Below are 15,781 nucleotides of genomic sequence, written 5' to 3'. Positions count from 1 at the left end.
TCTCCTTGTAATTTAGCCTAATGTATACCACAAAGAGTGACAATAGCAAGACATATTAAACAAAACATGATAAGAAAGTATATAAGAGGAATAACCTATTTTATATGAAGAATTTCTGTGAAATAGTGTCATTCGCCCAGGAAGCCAGACAAAAGAGTCATTCAATAAAGGAAGGGCACATGTTAATCTATCCACTAAAAAGCAGTCCTTACAAATAAATTTATTACTGATGATGACATGCAATTAAAAGTCACAACATTGTATTCAATAAAATAAATTTTGTTAAGATGAAGAAATGGAAGATCGGTGGCTGATGCCAGTCAGCGACTAATTGCAGTGGATGTCCAATAACTATGAGACATTGCATTGTGAGAGGTAGTTGTGCAACTACTTCACAGCATCATTAAACCTGCGTGGTGAAGTCCACATTATGACCCAATGTGTTGTATAGCAAGGCAAGGTGAGCTGTACTTACTCAAAAACAGTTAATTTCTTCTATTTTTTCTGACTTCTGTGATACTGCATGTTGAGAGAGAATTTAGTTGATTTTAAGTAATTCCCAAAGCATGAGTTGGTAACTGTTATTAATTATGGAAGTGATGTTCAAGCATTACTATTTAAACTGTATTCCAATACTGACAACTAAAATGGATTAAATGTTAAAGACCGTGCCTGAGGTGTTAAGTTTGAAAAAGTCTTGCTGAGATGAAAGTTACTGCAGGACAGCTAACTATTGAACTAATTGCCGGATTAGATACAACTGATGGTAACATAGACCAACAAGCCAATAAGTTAGAGGAACATATTGCTGGCTCACACCAGGAAAAGGCTTAATTAAGTAAAAAAGATACAACAATTAAAATCCACTATACTAAATTTAAAAGGAGAGTTATTACCTGAGATAGTTAAGCAATATGATTTGGTTAAGTATGAGATAAGTGAACAGTCTAACAAAGTGAGGTGTTCTGTTGGATGTTGTACACCTTAATGCAGTTTTTCATTACCTTTTTATATTTGTGGAAGGCTGTGCCGGACTTCTTCCCTGACTTTGTGGTTGTTAATAAACTCAATACCATAGTTCTAACTACCTTTATAGAGAAGGTATTAGCAAACCAGATATTGATGTTAAACGTGCGAATCATCGAACTTATCAGTGGTTTCTGTCAACTATAATATTCTAACACAGATTCTCAGCGTAGAATAAAAATTAAAAGAATATTTCATTTGTCTCCTTACATTCACCAAATGAAAATAAATTAACAGTTCTGCACAATATCTGTACTCATATATATGATACCTTATTTTATAGTTTTCATTCACAAGTATCAATCATTGGTAAAAAGACATAGGGATCAGTCTGGAGTAATATATATCATCATAGAAGTAAATATGGATATAAAACAGATTGAAGAATTTAGGAAAATGTAGATTGCTACTTACTGTAAAAATGAGAACATTAAGTTGCAGACAGGCGCAATTGAAAGGTACGTGCATATAGCTTTCGGCCACAACCTTCATCGGAAAAAGAGAAACACATACCATATATTCACACAAGCTAGCACACATCAAGCACACATGACCACCAACTCTGGCAGCTTGGATATTTTATAGACTCTGTGGGCAGTGGAACACCACTTTGGGATGGTTGCGAAGGGGTTGTTGATACGTATTTATGGCTGAGCAGCCGGAGTTGGAGGTCGTGTGTGTGTGTGTGTGTGTGTGTGTGTGTGTGTGTGTGTGTGTGTGTACTTGCTTGTGTGAATGAATGGTGTGTGTTTCTCTTTTTCTGATAGAGGCTGTGGCTGGAAGCTTTGTGTAAGAGTCTTTTAATTGTGCAAGTCTGCAACTTAACTTGTCATCTTTACCGAAAGTAGCAATCTGTGTTTTACCACACTATTGATATTCCCACCTGGAGTGTCCATTTTTTGAGACTGAGTAATTTATTGAGTAAGAACTGTCAGAAGTACAAAAGCAGTTCTCTGTCACTAGCGTAAGACTAAATTGTCTCAAGAGTTCAGAAATGTAATCTGCAGATTGAGTGAGTGCTTCGTGTTTGTTTATTCATTACTGACTCTGGCCATGGACATGAAATATCAGAACATGTAACTACTATGTGGAGATATTCAATGCAATCATTTTGGCAAGAACCAGTAACAAGCAAATTGCGTCTGATAGGCCAGGAGTAATATACTGTAAAGGAGATGACTGGTGGCAGAACTTTACGCTGTATGTTTGGAGATCCATAACTTGCTGGAATCTTTCATTTGGAGTATGCTGCAAGTTTCGTTCAAACTAAAAAGAGTGTGCTGAAAGTTGATACTAATAATCTAGTGATACTCTGTTGGAAAGGGCAAATACTACAGGAACAACACTTTCTGGTTGAAAATGTTCTGTAAAGATTTACTCATTGAAATACACTCCTGGAAATGGAAAAAAGAACACATTGACACCGGTGTGTCAGACCCACCATACTTGCTCCGGACACTGCGAGAGGGCTGTACAAGCAATGATCACACGCACGGCACAGCGGACACACCAGGAACCGCGGTGTTGGCCGTCGAATGGCGCTAGCTGCGCAGCATTTGTGCACCGCCGCCGTCAGTGTCAGCCAGTTTGCCGTGGCATACGGAGCTCCATCGCAGTCTTTAACACTGGTAGCATGCCGCGACAGCGTGGACGTGAACCGTATGTGCAGTTGACGGACTTTGAGCGAGGGCGTATAGTGGGCATGCGGGAGGCCGGGTGGACGTACCGCCGAATTGCTCAACACGTGGGGCGTGAGGTCTCCACAGTACATCGATGTTGTCGCCAGTGGTCGGCGGAAGGTGCACGTGCCCGTCGACCTGGGACCGGACCGCAGCGACGCACGGATGCACGCCAAGACCGTAGGATCCTACGCAGTGCCGTAGGGGACCGCACCGCCACTTCCCAGCAAATGAGGGACACTGTTGCTCCTGGGGTATCGGCGAGGACCATTCGCAACCGTCTCCATGAAGCTGGGCTACGGTCCCGCACACCGTTAGGCCGTATTCCGCTCACGCCCCAACATCGTGCAGCCCACCTCCAGTGGTGTTGCGACAGGCGTGAATGGAGGGACGAATGGAGACGTGTCGTCTTCAGCGATGAGAGTCGCTTCTGCCTTGGTGCCAATGATGGTCGTATGCGTGTTTGGCGCCGTGCAGGTGAGCGCCACAATCAGGACTGCATACGACCGAGGCACACAGGGCCAACACCCGGCATCATGGTGTGGGGAGCGATCTCCTACACTGGCCGTACACCACTGGTGATCGTCGAGGGGACACTGAATAGTGCACGGTACATCCAAACCGTCATCGAACCCATCGTTCTACCATTCCTAGACCGGCAAGGGAACTTGCTGTTCCAACAGGACAATGCACGTCCGCATGTATCCCGTGCCACCCAACGTGCTCTAGAAGGTGTAAGTCAACTACCCTGGCCAGCAAGATCTCCGGATCTGTCCCCCATTGAGCATGTTTGGGACTGGATGAAGCGTCGTCTCACGCGGTCTGCACGTCCAGCACGAACGCTGGTCCAACTGAGGCGCCAGGTGCAAATGGCATGGCAAGCCGTTCCACAGGACTACATCCAGCATCTCTACGATCGTCTCCATGGGAGAATAGCAGCCTGCATTGCTGCGAAAGGTGGATATACACTGTACTAGTGCCGACATTGTGCATGCTCTGTTGCCTGTGTCTATGTGCCTGTGGTTCTGTCAGTGTGATCATGTGATGTATCTGACCCCAGGAATGTGTCAATAAAGTTTCCCCTTCCTGGGACAATGAATTCACGGTGTTCTTATTTCAATTTCCAGGAGTGTAGTTTTACCATGACAGAAATTAGTAGTCACAGATAGAATAAATGACATTCTGGTGAAACAGTGAGTGGTCAAATATAGTAGAGAGGTGAAGGTGTCTCAACAGACCAAAAAAGCTTTGGAAATTATTTACTGTGTCAAAGAGAGAACTCAAGACAAAGATACTGCTAATGAAACCTAAGAAAAAGTATTGAATTTCTTGCTGTAACTATCTTCTTTGCAATGATTCACTGTTGTGACCATTTAGCATTGTTTGCATTTTATATATTGCCAATAATTAGCAAATTTTTATTCCATTCAGTATTATTAGCGACACAATTTATTCTTTATGAGGTACAGCAAAAATCGATATATACAAAGAAACACGATTTAACATTCATCTAAATTTTCTCTAGTGGTAATTGCTGAGTCCTTTGTGGTTCTGAACACTGTCTTTGTGTAAACATGCTGCTATTCATGACATCAGTAATGTCTACAGTCTGAGTAAAACAACTTGGTCTTTTATGTTTGCCACTTCAACTACCAGCTTCCCTTTCTTTAAGACTCTGGCAACAGGAGGCAGGCTGCCAGTCCCAGCAGAACATATTTTTGTATGATTTGGCCAACAACATTTAAATGGGCTGCCAGCAAGGCTTGATACTGGATTAAGTGTGTACTCCACACTTATCGGCAACTGTAAATAAGTTTATGCTTTGTTGTGGAGCGTTCGGAGCAGTGATACGTTTGCATGTGAAATTCTCTTCTGTCACTCAGTGACCATAATGGCCCCAAAATTGAAGATGTCAGAGAGGAGACTGAAATAATGAATTCAGTAATCTGAAATTGTTTCATTGTGGAAGATCATAATTTGGTTTCTCCTTTCAACCATCAAACAAACACTAAAATGTCAGATATTGAGATGAGTTGCAGAGGAGTAGAAAATCAGCTAAACTGCTTGATAGACATTTTGAACAGGTGAGACATTTCTGAGATTGTATAGAGATTATGCAAAAGAACTTGCTCCCCTTCTAGCAGTAGATGATTCGAAAACAATGACGGGCATTGATTGATTGATTGATTGATTGATTGGGAAAATTCTGTTGTGAAGAAGGATCATCAATCCGATGAATGTAATTATAGGCCTATATTGCTGATGTCACTCTGTTGTAAAATTAGGGATCCTGTTCTGTGCTCACACATATAATATTTCTGTAGAAAAAAAGTTGATTCTGTAGAATCTTACACATAGTCCATAAACAGAGATTTTGAAAAAAAAAAAAAAAAAAAAAAACACAGATCAGTCAGTTTGTTCATGAAATCCAGAGCACTGTAGACAAAGGTGCCCACTCTTGGCTTCCAGAAGGCATTCGATAAAGCTCCACACTGCCATTTAGTGAACAGAATGTGAGCTAACCAAGTGTTGGAGCAGATTAGTGACTGAATACAGAACTTTCTGAGAGAGAGGACTCAATACATTATTTTTAATGGGATGGAATGAACTGACGTAGAGGTAATTTCTGGAGGTGCCCCAAGGGAGTTATAAGACCGTAATCATTTACAATTTGTGTAAATGATCTGATGGATAATGGTGGAAGCTGAATGAAGTTTTTTGTAGACAATGCTGTTGTCTATTGCAAGAGTGTAGCAAATGTAGAATGACCTGCAGAGTATCGAAGATTAGTGCAGGGACTGACAGTTGACCCTGACTGTAGAAAAATATAACATACTCCACATAAATAGGTGAAGAGATCCATTAATGTTTTATTATGCTATTGGTGAAAAGCCACTGCAAATAATAACTGTAAAATATGCTGGAGGAACCACTCTAAAATGGAATAACTGTATAAAACAAATTGTAGCAAAAGCAGATGCTAGGCTGAGGGTTATTGGAGGAATTTTAAGGATTCATCCATGAAAGAAATGGCTTATGAACACCTGTTTAACTAATTTTTGAGTACTGTTCACCAGTCTGGGACACTTACAAACTCCCATAACAGAAGAGGTAGAGAAGAGCCATTGAAGAATGGCACTTTTGTCACAGAATCGTTTGATAAGTGTGAGAGATGAGGTGTTCAATAAACTCCAATAGCCACTGCTACAAGAGAGGTACTGTGTATCACAGAGAAGGTTACTGTTAAATTCTAAGATGTACATACAAAGAGGCATTGGACAACATATTACTTCCTCTAGCACTGCTGTACAGAGCACCCGTCCTACGCAACATATTGCTGTGACTCCAGATCTCACATTGTTTACCATTGTCCTCAGAAGATAGATTTTTAATGAAAGCTTGAACACTATCTTAATTCCATTTCTCTTGATGATCTACCTTATCCTGACCATATTTAACCTTAGACTGGTGAGGATACAGCCTTGTTGCTCTTCTTGTTGAGTACTTTCCTGGATGGTGAAATGAGTTTGAAAGTACTTATTGCCACTTTCTCTTTATGCTTCTCATAGGTGGATAAATTCGTGGGGCAGGTTCTTGACACCTTATACAGCTATCGCTTCGTGACTAGAACTCCCAGAACTGGGTACTTTATGATGTTCATTTTTACATTATTTAGCGTACGCTACAGTTTTGATTCAAAATTTCTACCATTTTTCATGCGGTACAATATGTAACTCCATCAGTACTGGCTGAAAAAGGAGCCTGCGCCTTTTCTCTACTCTTAATACTGAATTGTAATTCTTCTAAAATTAGTACTCCTTTAACAGTCATACAATATAACTTTTGAAGTACTGCTTGTTGATTCCTCGTTGCTGATTGGCAGCAAGTGTGGATCAGACTTACCTTCATTATTCACACATGAGCTAACTTAATTTTTTTGTAACAATAAGTATTTTGATCATATTGACAGTTCACCACCGGCAATGGAGGGTGAAGCTTTGACAATGCCAGCCACTCATGCTGGTGAAAAATCAGTAAAATCATCAGACAAACGTCGGCCGAATAACCCGAGACAGAAGCAGATAGGCAGTTTGTCATATTGACAGTGTTTGCATGGATAGCTTACTTTCATCCCTAGTAGATTTTGAAGAGAGAGCCATTGTTTATGCAGTTTTAAACTGATGGTATTATGGAGATGTGACAACACATTCTTATTGTAGCCTCATGATGAGAATAATTTGGTGACATTATCAGAATCTCTACTCTGTCTTTATGATGATTTATTCGACTGTGCCATCGGACAAGAACAGATCTGTTAGTTTGGTGACAGGATATTCATGGACTATGAGTGTCCATAGAACTTGGGTTACTTGGCATACATTGTGTTCGATGCAAACAGCCTCTAGAATGTGCTTGTACACTTCAAATTTGCTTGCAATAAAAATTGATTTTTACCACATCAGAACAAGAAATCTCTGCAAATATAATTACAAGGCCAAACACAGGAACAAGATGGAAACGTTACCTAGTCAACTGCTTTTTCTCTTGTATAGGAAGTGTGTCCTCATGGTCAAATCAAGATGAAACATCAAGTGAGATTGGATCTGCCCACTGTCTAAATGTATAAATTGGCGGTACTGGGATTTTGTCTCTTGAATGTTAGGAATGGCCAGTTATTATCCGTCTTTGTAATCTTATAGCCAGCCGAAGTGGCCGTGCGGTTCTAGGCGCTGCAGTTTGGAACCGCGAGACCGCTACGGTCGTAGGTTCGAATCCTGCCTCGGACATGGATGTGTGTGATGTCCTTAGGTTAGTTAAGTTTAACTAGTTCTAAGTTCTAGGGGACTAATGGCCTCAGAAGTTAAGTCCCATAGTGCTCAGAGCCATTTGAACCATTTGTAATCTTATAGTTTCCTCATGTGAATTTTCCTTTTGATACAAACGGGTGAATATGACATTCATTTTATAACATAACAGACCCCCCACCCCCCCTCTGTAACAAGTAAAACAAACGGCACGCATATAATCAGTGTTACAATTTGACATGAGTTTAAAGTTTTGAGGGATATTTGGATCCATTATTTTGATAAGTGTCATTATTCTTTATCTCCTCTCCATCATCATCCCCCCCCCCCCACCCACCCACCCACCCATCTCCTACCCATTCCACACCTCATAAGTTTATCCTAAGAGGAGATTGTTTTATTCACAGAAACTTGTTACCTACGTTGTGCATTTAGTGCTTAAAACATTGTAAAATATGTTATATCTATTCTGAATATGCCTTTCTATTATTATTATTATTATTATTATTATTATTTTAATTTTACAGTTTGTCACAACTGGCAAAGTCCCTTTGCAGAATCCAACCTGTTACCAGTGGTCTGTCATTGGGAGGTAGTGGTCTGAATGGAGGAGGGGATGTGTATAATATCTCAGCAAACACCTTCTTTAATACCTTGCCTCCATACAATCTTGAAAGGCAGGCACGTTTGGATGATCTTATGAACAAGCTGGAAGCTGCTGCAGCGAGGAAAGAGGTGTAGTACACAAATTCAGCATATTAAGTAGTACTAATTGTGACATATAAAATAAATTTCAGTGAACTATTCAATTTGAGCCCATGTCTAATGGATAAATGAACGAGGAGGAGGTGAGGAGAAAGGAGGGGAGAGGTGAAGGGGCAGTGAGATCTAGGTCAGTAAGGGACAAGAAGAGCACTTGCTGTCATACAGGTAGGGTTAGAAATGTTTTGCACTTGGGGTGAAAAGGATGGCAGCAGGATAGAATAGAGGAAGAGGAAGAGAGAACAGTGGATAAAGAGTCACAGGCTCATACACCTGTAAATCAGACTAATATGAGGAGTCAGAGCAGAGGAATGACGGGAAGAAGCTGATACTGGTGAGGGAGGAAGGTAGTGGAAATGGGGGTTGTGATGCATGTAGAGAATGAAGTTAAGGCAGTAGTCATCAAACTGAGGTGTGATCAAAAATTAATGTGGCTTGTTACATCCAATTTTTAATTTAAAAAAAAATTTTTTTTTTAATTTTTTTAAATATTTTTTTTTAAATCCTGTTGTTACTGCTCCTGATGTATGTTCGCATTTTCAGCTGTTTTGAATGTGTAGTTTACTGTTGACAGTTGAAAAGATTGTAATGTTTTCAAACGCTCAGCGAATTTTTACTTTTGAAAAAGGTGGCTCAAAGAATTTGTAATAAATTTTGCTTGAAAGAATGGAAGAAACTACAGCACAACATTTGAAATTTTGACTGTGGCTAATGGTGAATCTACTATGAGTAAGACAAGAACTCACAAGTGGTAGAAATATTTCAAAGAGGTTTGAGAAGACATTGAAGATTATGGCCACCGGGGATGCCCTATGACCGCCCTAGACACCCTAGCGCGTCATTTACTGATGACAATGTGGAAGAAGTAAAGAAAATGGTTCTGGAAAATTGCCAAATCACCATTGTAGAGGTTGCTGATGATGTTGGGACATCCGTTGGCTCATGGCAAGCAATTTTTTTTGGATGTTTCGAGTGTGGAATGTGTAGCAGCAAAGTTTGTTCTGAAACTGTTCAATTTTAACCAAACAGGATGTTGTGTAGATGTCGCTCAGGAACTGCTGAATGAAGTCAACAATGATGCAAAACTTCCAAAGAAGGTTAGAACAGGTGACAAAACATGGATATACAGGTATGGTGTCGAAATATGGGTATGACATCGAAACCAAGGCCCAGTCAGCTCAACAGACACTGCCTAAAGAGCCGCGACCGAAAAAAATTCAGCAAATTTTATCACACATGAATGTTCTTCTCACTGTTTTCTACAATTACAATGGGACAGTGCATCGTAGGTTCCTTCCTTATGGTTGTACAGTCAATATACTACCTGAAGTTATGCACCATTTGTGTCAAGCAATCAGAAGAAAACAGAGTTGTGGCAAAACCACTCATGCTAATTGTATCACAATAATGCTGCTGCACACGCCTCAATGCTTGTGCATAATTTTTTGGCAAAAGACAAAACTATTATGTGGTTTCAGCCATCATATTCACTGGACCTGGCCCTCTGCAACTTCTTTCTATTCTGCAGGCTGAAGAGAACCATGAAAGGACGTCGTTTTGTCACCATCGATGAGGTAAATCTGAATTGGTGAAGGAGCTTACCACCATAGTGAAAAGTGAGTTCCAGAAAATGGTTTCAAGATTGGAAAAAATGCCGGCACAAGTATATTATATCTGAGGGGGGATTACTTTGAAGGGGACAAAGTTGATGTTCATGGATAGATAAAGATTCTTCAAGGGAAAAACAAACTCCCATTATTGTTTGACCACACCTCATATAGTATGTTGAGGCTTTACGAATGATTACTGGAAAGAAAAAGTAACAAACATATTATTGGTATCTACAAGAAAAACTCTGACGCCCATGTGATATCTATACGATTTTGTTGCTCTTCATGATGTGTACACTGGAGTTGGATATAATTGATCTGTCTGAATGGCCCCATGGCAAAGAAATATGCCAAGACCTGGGATGGGACAGGCAGGGAGTGGTCTTTGTCGAGTCATATTTGTTTTCTGATTAATAGTTGCAAGAAAATGTGGGTGGGTGACTCAGTTCAGTTCCTTAAAGATCCTGGAATTTGTTTAGGGATACTCAGAGTGTTGCACACATTTCAGCATCAATTGAATTTAATGCTAAACATAATGATCTCCTGAAAACAGATGGGTAGGATAATTTATAAGCCAGAGACAGTCTTGAGGATATGTTACATCCAACAGAAACGTAACTCCTTAATGCCTGATTAATTGCCGCCAACCCCCCCCCCCCCCCCCCCCCCCCCCCTCCCTTGCCCCCTTTCTCTCTCAAACCAGTCCGTGAATTTGATTATTTAACGTTCTTATTTGTTGGAGTGACACACTGTCCTTTGGTGGCAAGATCAAATGGAAAAGTGAAAAATTACAACAGAGCAAAGAACTGATGAAGAGTGCCTCAGATTTTGATCACACATATGCAGAAAACAGGAAAGGCACAACTTTTATTCTTCCATGGCCACACTTTGACATGACACATGTTGGTTGTTGATGTATCACATTATCTACTGTATACTTCCTACTTGTTATCTTATTATAATATTCTAATTTTCTGATGTACTCAGGTTGGCAACATGACAACAGCAGTAATGGAGCTATATGGGCACAAAGTGGCAATGCTTGCACAGTCAGAACGAACCCTCCAAATGAGTCTTACAGCAGCCTCTTCACATTGCACTCAGCTTCAACACCAGGTTATGCAAGTGAGTATAAACAGTTATTAGAAGGGAATGCTAGAAATTAATGCCTCCACTTTTTTTATTTGAAAACTCTTAAAATGTTTTAAATAAAACAAATAGTATTAACATTCTCTGTCTTTATTCTTCATGTCTACATAATTGCAGCCATCTGCTGCGAAAGGGCTCTGAATTGTAGCATGTAGCGTGGCAGTCTGTACTGTAACGATGTTGCTGCTTGAGAAACAGCATACTAAAATCAAGTTTCGAATTTGAAGAGTTAGTCCGCACGTCGAGCACCCTCTCCTTCAGCATGAAAATTCCAAACTACACACAAGCTCTACGACATCTGCAACAATTTGACACATTGAGTTCACTGTTGTCGATCATCTTCCGTACAGTCCCAACTTGGACCCATCCAATTTGCACCTGTTTCCAAAACTTAAAGAAAACTTTGAGGACTTCACTTTGATCATGATGAAGCAGTGTAAGCAGAGGTGAGGTTGTTCCTCTGTCAACAAAGTCAAACCTTCTACAGTGACAGCATCAACAAACTGGAATCTTATTGAGAGAAATGTGTTTGTTACCAGGGTGACTGTTGAGAAATTAATATGTAGATATGAAGAATAAAGAACTTTATTTAAAAGTTTTAAGAGTTCATATAAAAAAAAAAGTTTGAGGCATTATTTTTCAGCTTGCTCTTGTATGTAGAGCTTCCACAATGAGCTATTTTATTAATAACTTTTTCCCCCTCTTTTGTGATCTTGGTTGAGGTTTCTGTTGTTCTTACACCTCTCCAAATGAGCTGATTTTAAACTAAGTATTGTATGTAGAAATTTATGTAACTAGCATGTGAACATGTGGACTCTTCAGTGGAAACCTGCATACTAAGAATCTCGCATTGATAGTGTGCTACTGCTGTATACACATAACTTATTTATTTATTGTTAAAAAAGCATGCAAATTCGTCATTGTGCGAATGAACGTATGACATTTGGCGTCTGACAAACAGCACTCACTTTGCTCCTTACTCTTCCATGTATAAATGATGATAATCTTAACTCAGGATTTTCAGGTACCTATTAAAGCCAATGAAAGTTATATAGGCTACAAGGCTGTCAATTTGTTTGGAAAATCAAAAGTCCTCAGGGAAATTGATTTTATTGAAATATTTCAGGGAAATCAATAATACCCAAGAAAAACCAAAAGACTTGATGTGAATTTGATCCCACTATGCACTCTCACATTAGGGTATGTGAAGACAATGCGCTTTGAGTTGTCACAGTTGTTATTGCTCAGTGACATCAATCTCCAACCTGAGTAGTGTGAATTAATGTCCATAGGTTCTCAGATTGCCGTGTCTTTTTTCCATTGTTTGACTGCAAGTGTCCTTAGCAAATGAGAATTTTTTAATGTGACTGTGTTTATGAATACCATGGCATTCTGTGTATTTATCTCTGTTAACTTTCGTTAAAACTTAACATAGTGTGAATACTAAAATAAAACAGATTGTATATCTAATTTAAGTTTTAACTGTGCTACAAAGGCTTACAATTGAACATTATTTAAAGTTTTGTGTATATCTTGTCTCTCTTAGTTGAACTCCAGATAGTTGTTAATAAGAGATGGTAGAACTCAACAAAATTTATGTTCAATCATAAGCACTAGTGAAATAAAATGTGTTCACATGCAACGAAGAATGGATTGGGGAACTTTTAAACTTTGAGTGGAACAGTGGAGAGTTCACGATGGAATAACAACAATATGAAACAGATAGATCAGTACTCACCACATAGAGGCGACATTGGGTTACCAACACACACAATGAAAAAACTGCTATACATTTATGCTTTTCGAAAAAAATGTCCTCCTTTCAAAATAGAACACACACACACACACACACACACACACACACACACACACACACACACACACACACACGCGCGCGCGGCTACTGCTTCTGGGCACTGGGGCTGGGCTGCAACTGCATCTGACATGAGCAGTAATCCACTGGGGTTGGTGGTGGGGGTAAGGAGGCAGCATAGGATGGGGAGAGGGAGGGATAGAAGGGTAGGTGTTGGGCAATATGCTGTGCTGCCTGTGGAAACATGCAGACTGAGGTGGGGACAGGATAGACTGCTAGATGTACTTGAGAAACTGTTGTGGGGGGATGAAAAGTGGAAATGAGTGGGACAGACGGTGTGTGTAGTGCTGGAATGGAAACAAGAAAGGTGATAGACAGGTGGAGGATAGTGATTAATGAAGTTGAGGCCAGTGGGGTTACGGGAACGAAGGATATGTTGTAGCAGGGTGTATACGACACGGGACAACTGGGAGATCCAGGAAAAGCCCGGGAATTTTTTCATCCAGGAGAAAACAGGGAAAAACCCGAGAATTTTTTGTTGTTTTAGTTTTCAGACAAATTTTTGTAATTTTGACTGGTAAGAACTGATGCTGTAGCAAAGGATACTACTGTATCCCGCAACTGCAGAATAATACTGCAGCATTAAAACATGAACGAGAGAAAAAAAATGAAAATAAAACTTAAATTGCAGAGGGCCACATAACATGACACAGTGCATGTACAAGCAAAATGTGTCGAAGGCTTTAGGAAGTCTATGCAATGCTTCATAACAACAAATTGCCTCCGTTGAGCGTGATGTCACAACTGTTTACATGAAATTCATTTAAGCAGTTACGAGCGTGCTCATGCACATGCGCAGTCGAGTTGCGTATCAGTAATACCTTCTCCCGCTGTTGGCTACAGAAATGTCGCTGTTGGCTGTGTAAGCACCAGTAGCAGCAACCAGCCACGTGGGGAACCCGGAAAAATTTTACTGGCACGCTCAAGCTGCCAGATTCATGCATGCGCAACAGGCCTGGATCTGGGAGGGGCAAACCGGGCTATCTGAGCCAGGCGGAAAATTTCGGGGGGGGGGGGGGGGGGGGGGGGACTTCATATTCTTGAGGGTAAAAAGAAAACCTTGTTTCACAAAGCACCTAGTATCCAGCGCACATCAGTCTATCGATTATTCATATGATTTTGAAATGCACCCCTGCTGGTTTTTGGACATTTTTGAACACATTCTAAGTTGATTTCTGAATGAATTATAAGTTGATTTTTGAATGCGTGCATAGTGTATGTGAAGTCTCTGCCAGGGGAATCCTCGTTGCATCTAGAAATGAACTTTCCTGCAGACAAAACGGGATGGGGACTATACGAGCTGAGCGAAATAAAGCCGAACCGGTGAATGCCAACTGCTGCTTGTTTATGTGGTTGATTCGGTTTGCAAATGTTCAGCGTTGTTATAATTACTAGCGAAAGCCGTAGATTCAGACTACCAGAGTGGAAATAAATGACAAATAGGAATAATAGGTAAGAAAGATCATGTATTATCTTCTTAGTGTATCCAAGAAAGTGAAATTCTGACAGAAAATTTTTGGCCAGATTGCTACACTAGACAGGGCCAGTTGTAGTCCGCAGGTAGCAGCTGCTTAAGTTCCATTTTTGGAGTAGCACGGAAAATGCTTTGTATGAACATGTAATAACGCCTAATCGGAGAATAATTGCTAGATAATTAAACTGGTGATTGTGGCAGGGTTAGTAAAGTTACTGAAGAATGAGTTTTCACAGTGGTAGGAATAGTTACAGAATTAGTGATAAGATTGTTTATTAGAATGAGGAAGGAGAAAAAATGGGGACACACACAAATTATGGAAGAATATGAGGATTCCAAATTCAGACAAAAATTTCGTTCTACTACTTATCGGTCTCATTCATGAGAAACTGGAGCATATGAATGAAATGTCAAACTATTTCCTAACATAAAGCTTTTTGACTGTAGTAGCCCAAAGAGGTATTTCGTATTGGTACTTCGTGAATTATAGTGTCATACTATAAAAATGGTCATTATTGCCAAAACAGTCTCTCTTTATGGTGTGTTACAATTGCTGCAATATTAGAAAGGCCTCTTTTGTTTTATCCAGCACACAGTGGCAAAATAGACGTAATCAGATTGAGAAACCACAACAGTCTTGGGTTCTATTTGTATTAACAGCTTTTTCAGTATTAGGCGATGACATTTCGATTTTTCATGTAGCGAAACGTTTGACGAACTTTGATGAGGTAATAGTTCTTTCGCAGAAAGGAAAGCACGCCATGTAAAGCTGTAGCAAGATTAGAGAGAAAAATCACTAGGACCTAAGGATTGAAGAAATGTGTACTGTCTTGCCTGTCTCTCGTCTTGACTGGTTTTAGGTATCCTATATTTAATTTTATGTCACACAGGAAAGCAAGTTATTAGCTAATAGGCAAAAAAGAGTCCAGATTTTCTGACTAGTTCTTGTTCTGCTGGTTACAAATAATCTCATCCAGTATTAATTGCATTAAAAAAAGGGGGGGGGGTAGGCTGTAAAATCAGCCTACTGGAAGTAGGAGAGGCACTACAGGACATTTTAATTTCCACTGTCCTGAAATAGTTTGATGGCATCTATTACAAAATATACACTTTTGAGTTCTACAGAGTGAAATACTGTGACATGCAGTGTAAGAAAGTTCTTTGTAGAGGCGGAGCACGGCACTTCGGCACACTTAAGACCAAATAACATGTCTTACATTTCCTCGAAGATAGTTTTATGTATCAGACTCTTCAGAAATATGTGTGCTACAAAATGAACTTATTTTTGAAAAGTCTTATTTTTTACATTCAGATGCGCAGAGCAGTCTGAGTTATAGTGGGGTGGGGGCGGTGTAGTCTCCACATGACCCATGTTTACATTTAGAGATATTTTTTGTTTCCTC

General features: G+C 40.0%; 1 protein-coding gene across 1 annotated transcript in view; it reads left to right on the top strand.

The window, feature by feature from the left end:
• LOC124545353 overlaps positions 1–15,781 on the top strand; it is a 174,118-nt gene that overhangs the window by 110,039 nt on the left and 48,298 nt on the right. The window contains exons 8-9 of the mRNA XM_047124254.1: positions 8,038–8,245; positions 10,870–11,007. Coding sequence (XP_046980210.1) covers positions 8,038–8,245; positions 10,870–11,007 — 346 coding nt within the window. The remainder of the gene's footprint in view (positions 1–8,037; positions 8,246–10,869; positions 11,008–15,781) is intronic.

Source organism: Schistocerca americana, chromosome 8 (assembly GCF_021461395.2).
Source record: "Schistocerca americana isolate TAMUIC-IGC-003095 chromosome 8, iqSchAmer2.1, whole genome shotgun sequence".
NCBI classification, from domain to species: domain Eukaryota; kingdom Metazoa; phylum Arthropoda; class Insecta; order Orthoptera; family Acrididae; genus Schistocerca; species Schistocerca americana.
The sequence above is the reverse complement of the archived record's forward strand: the minus strand, read 5'-3'. Positions and strand labels throughout refer to the sequence as shown.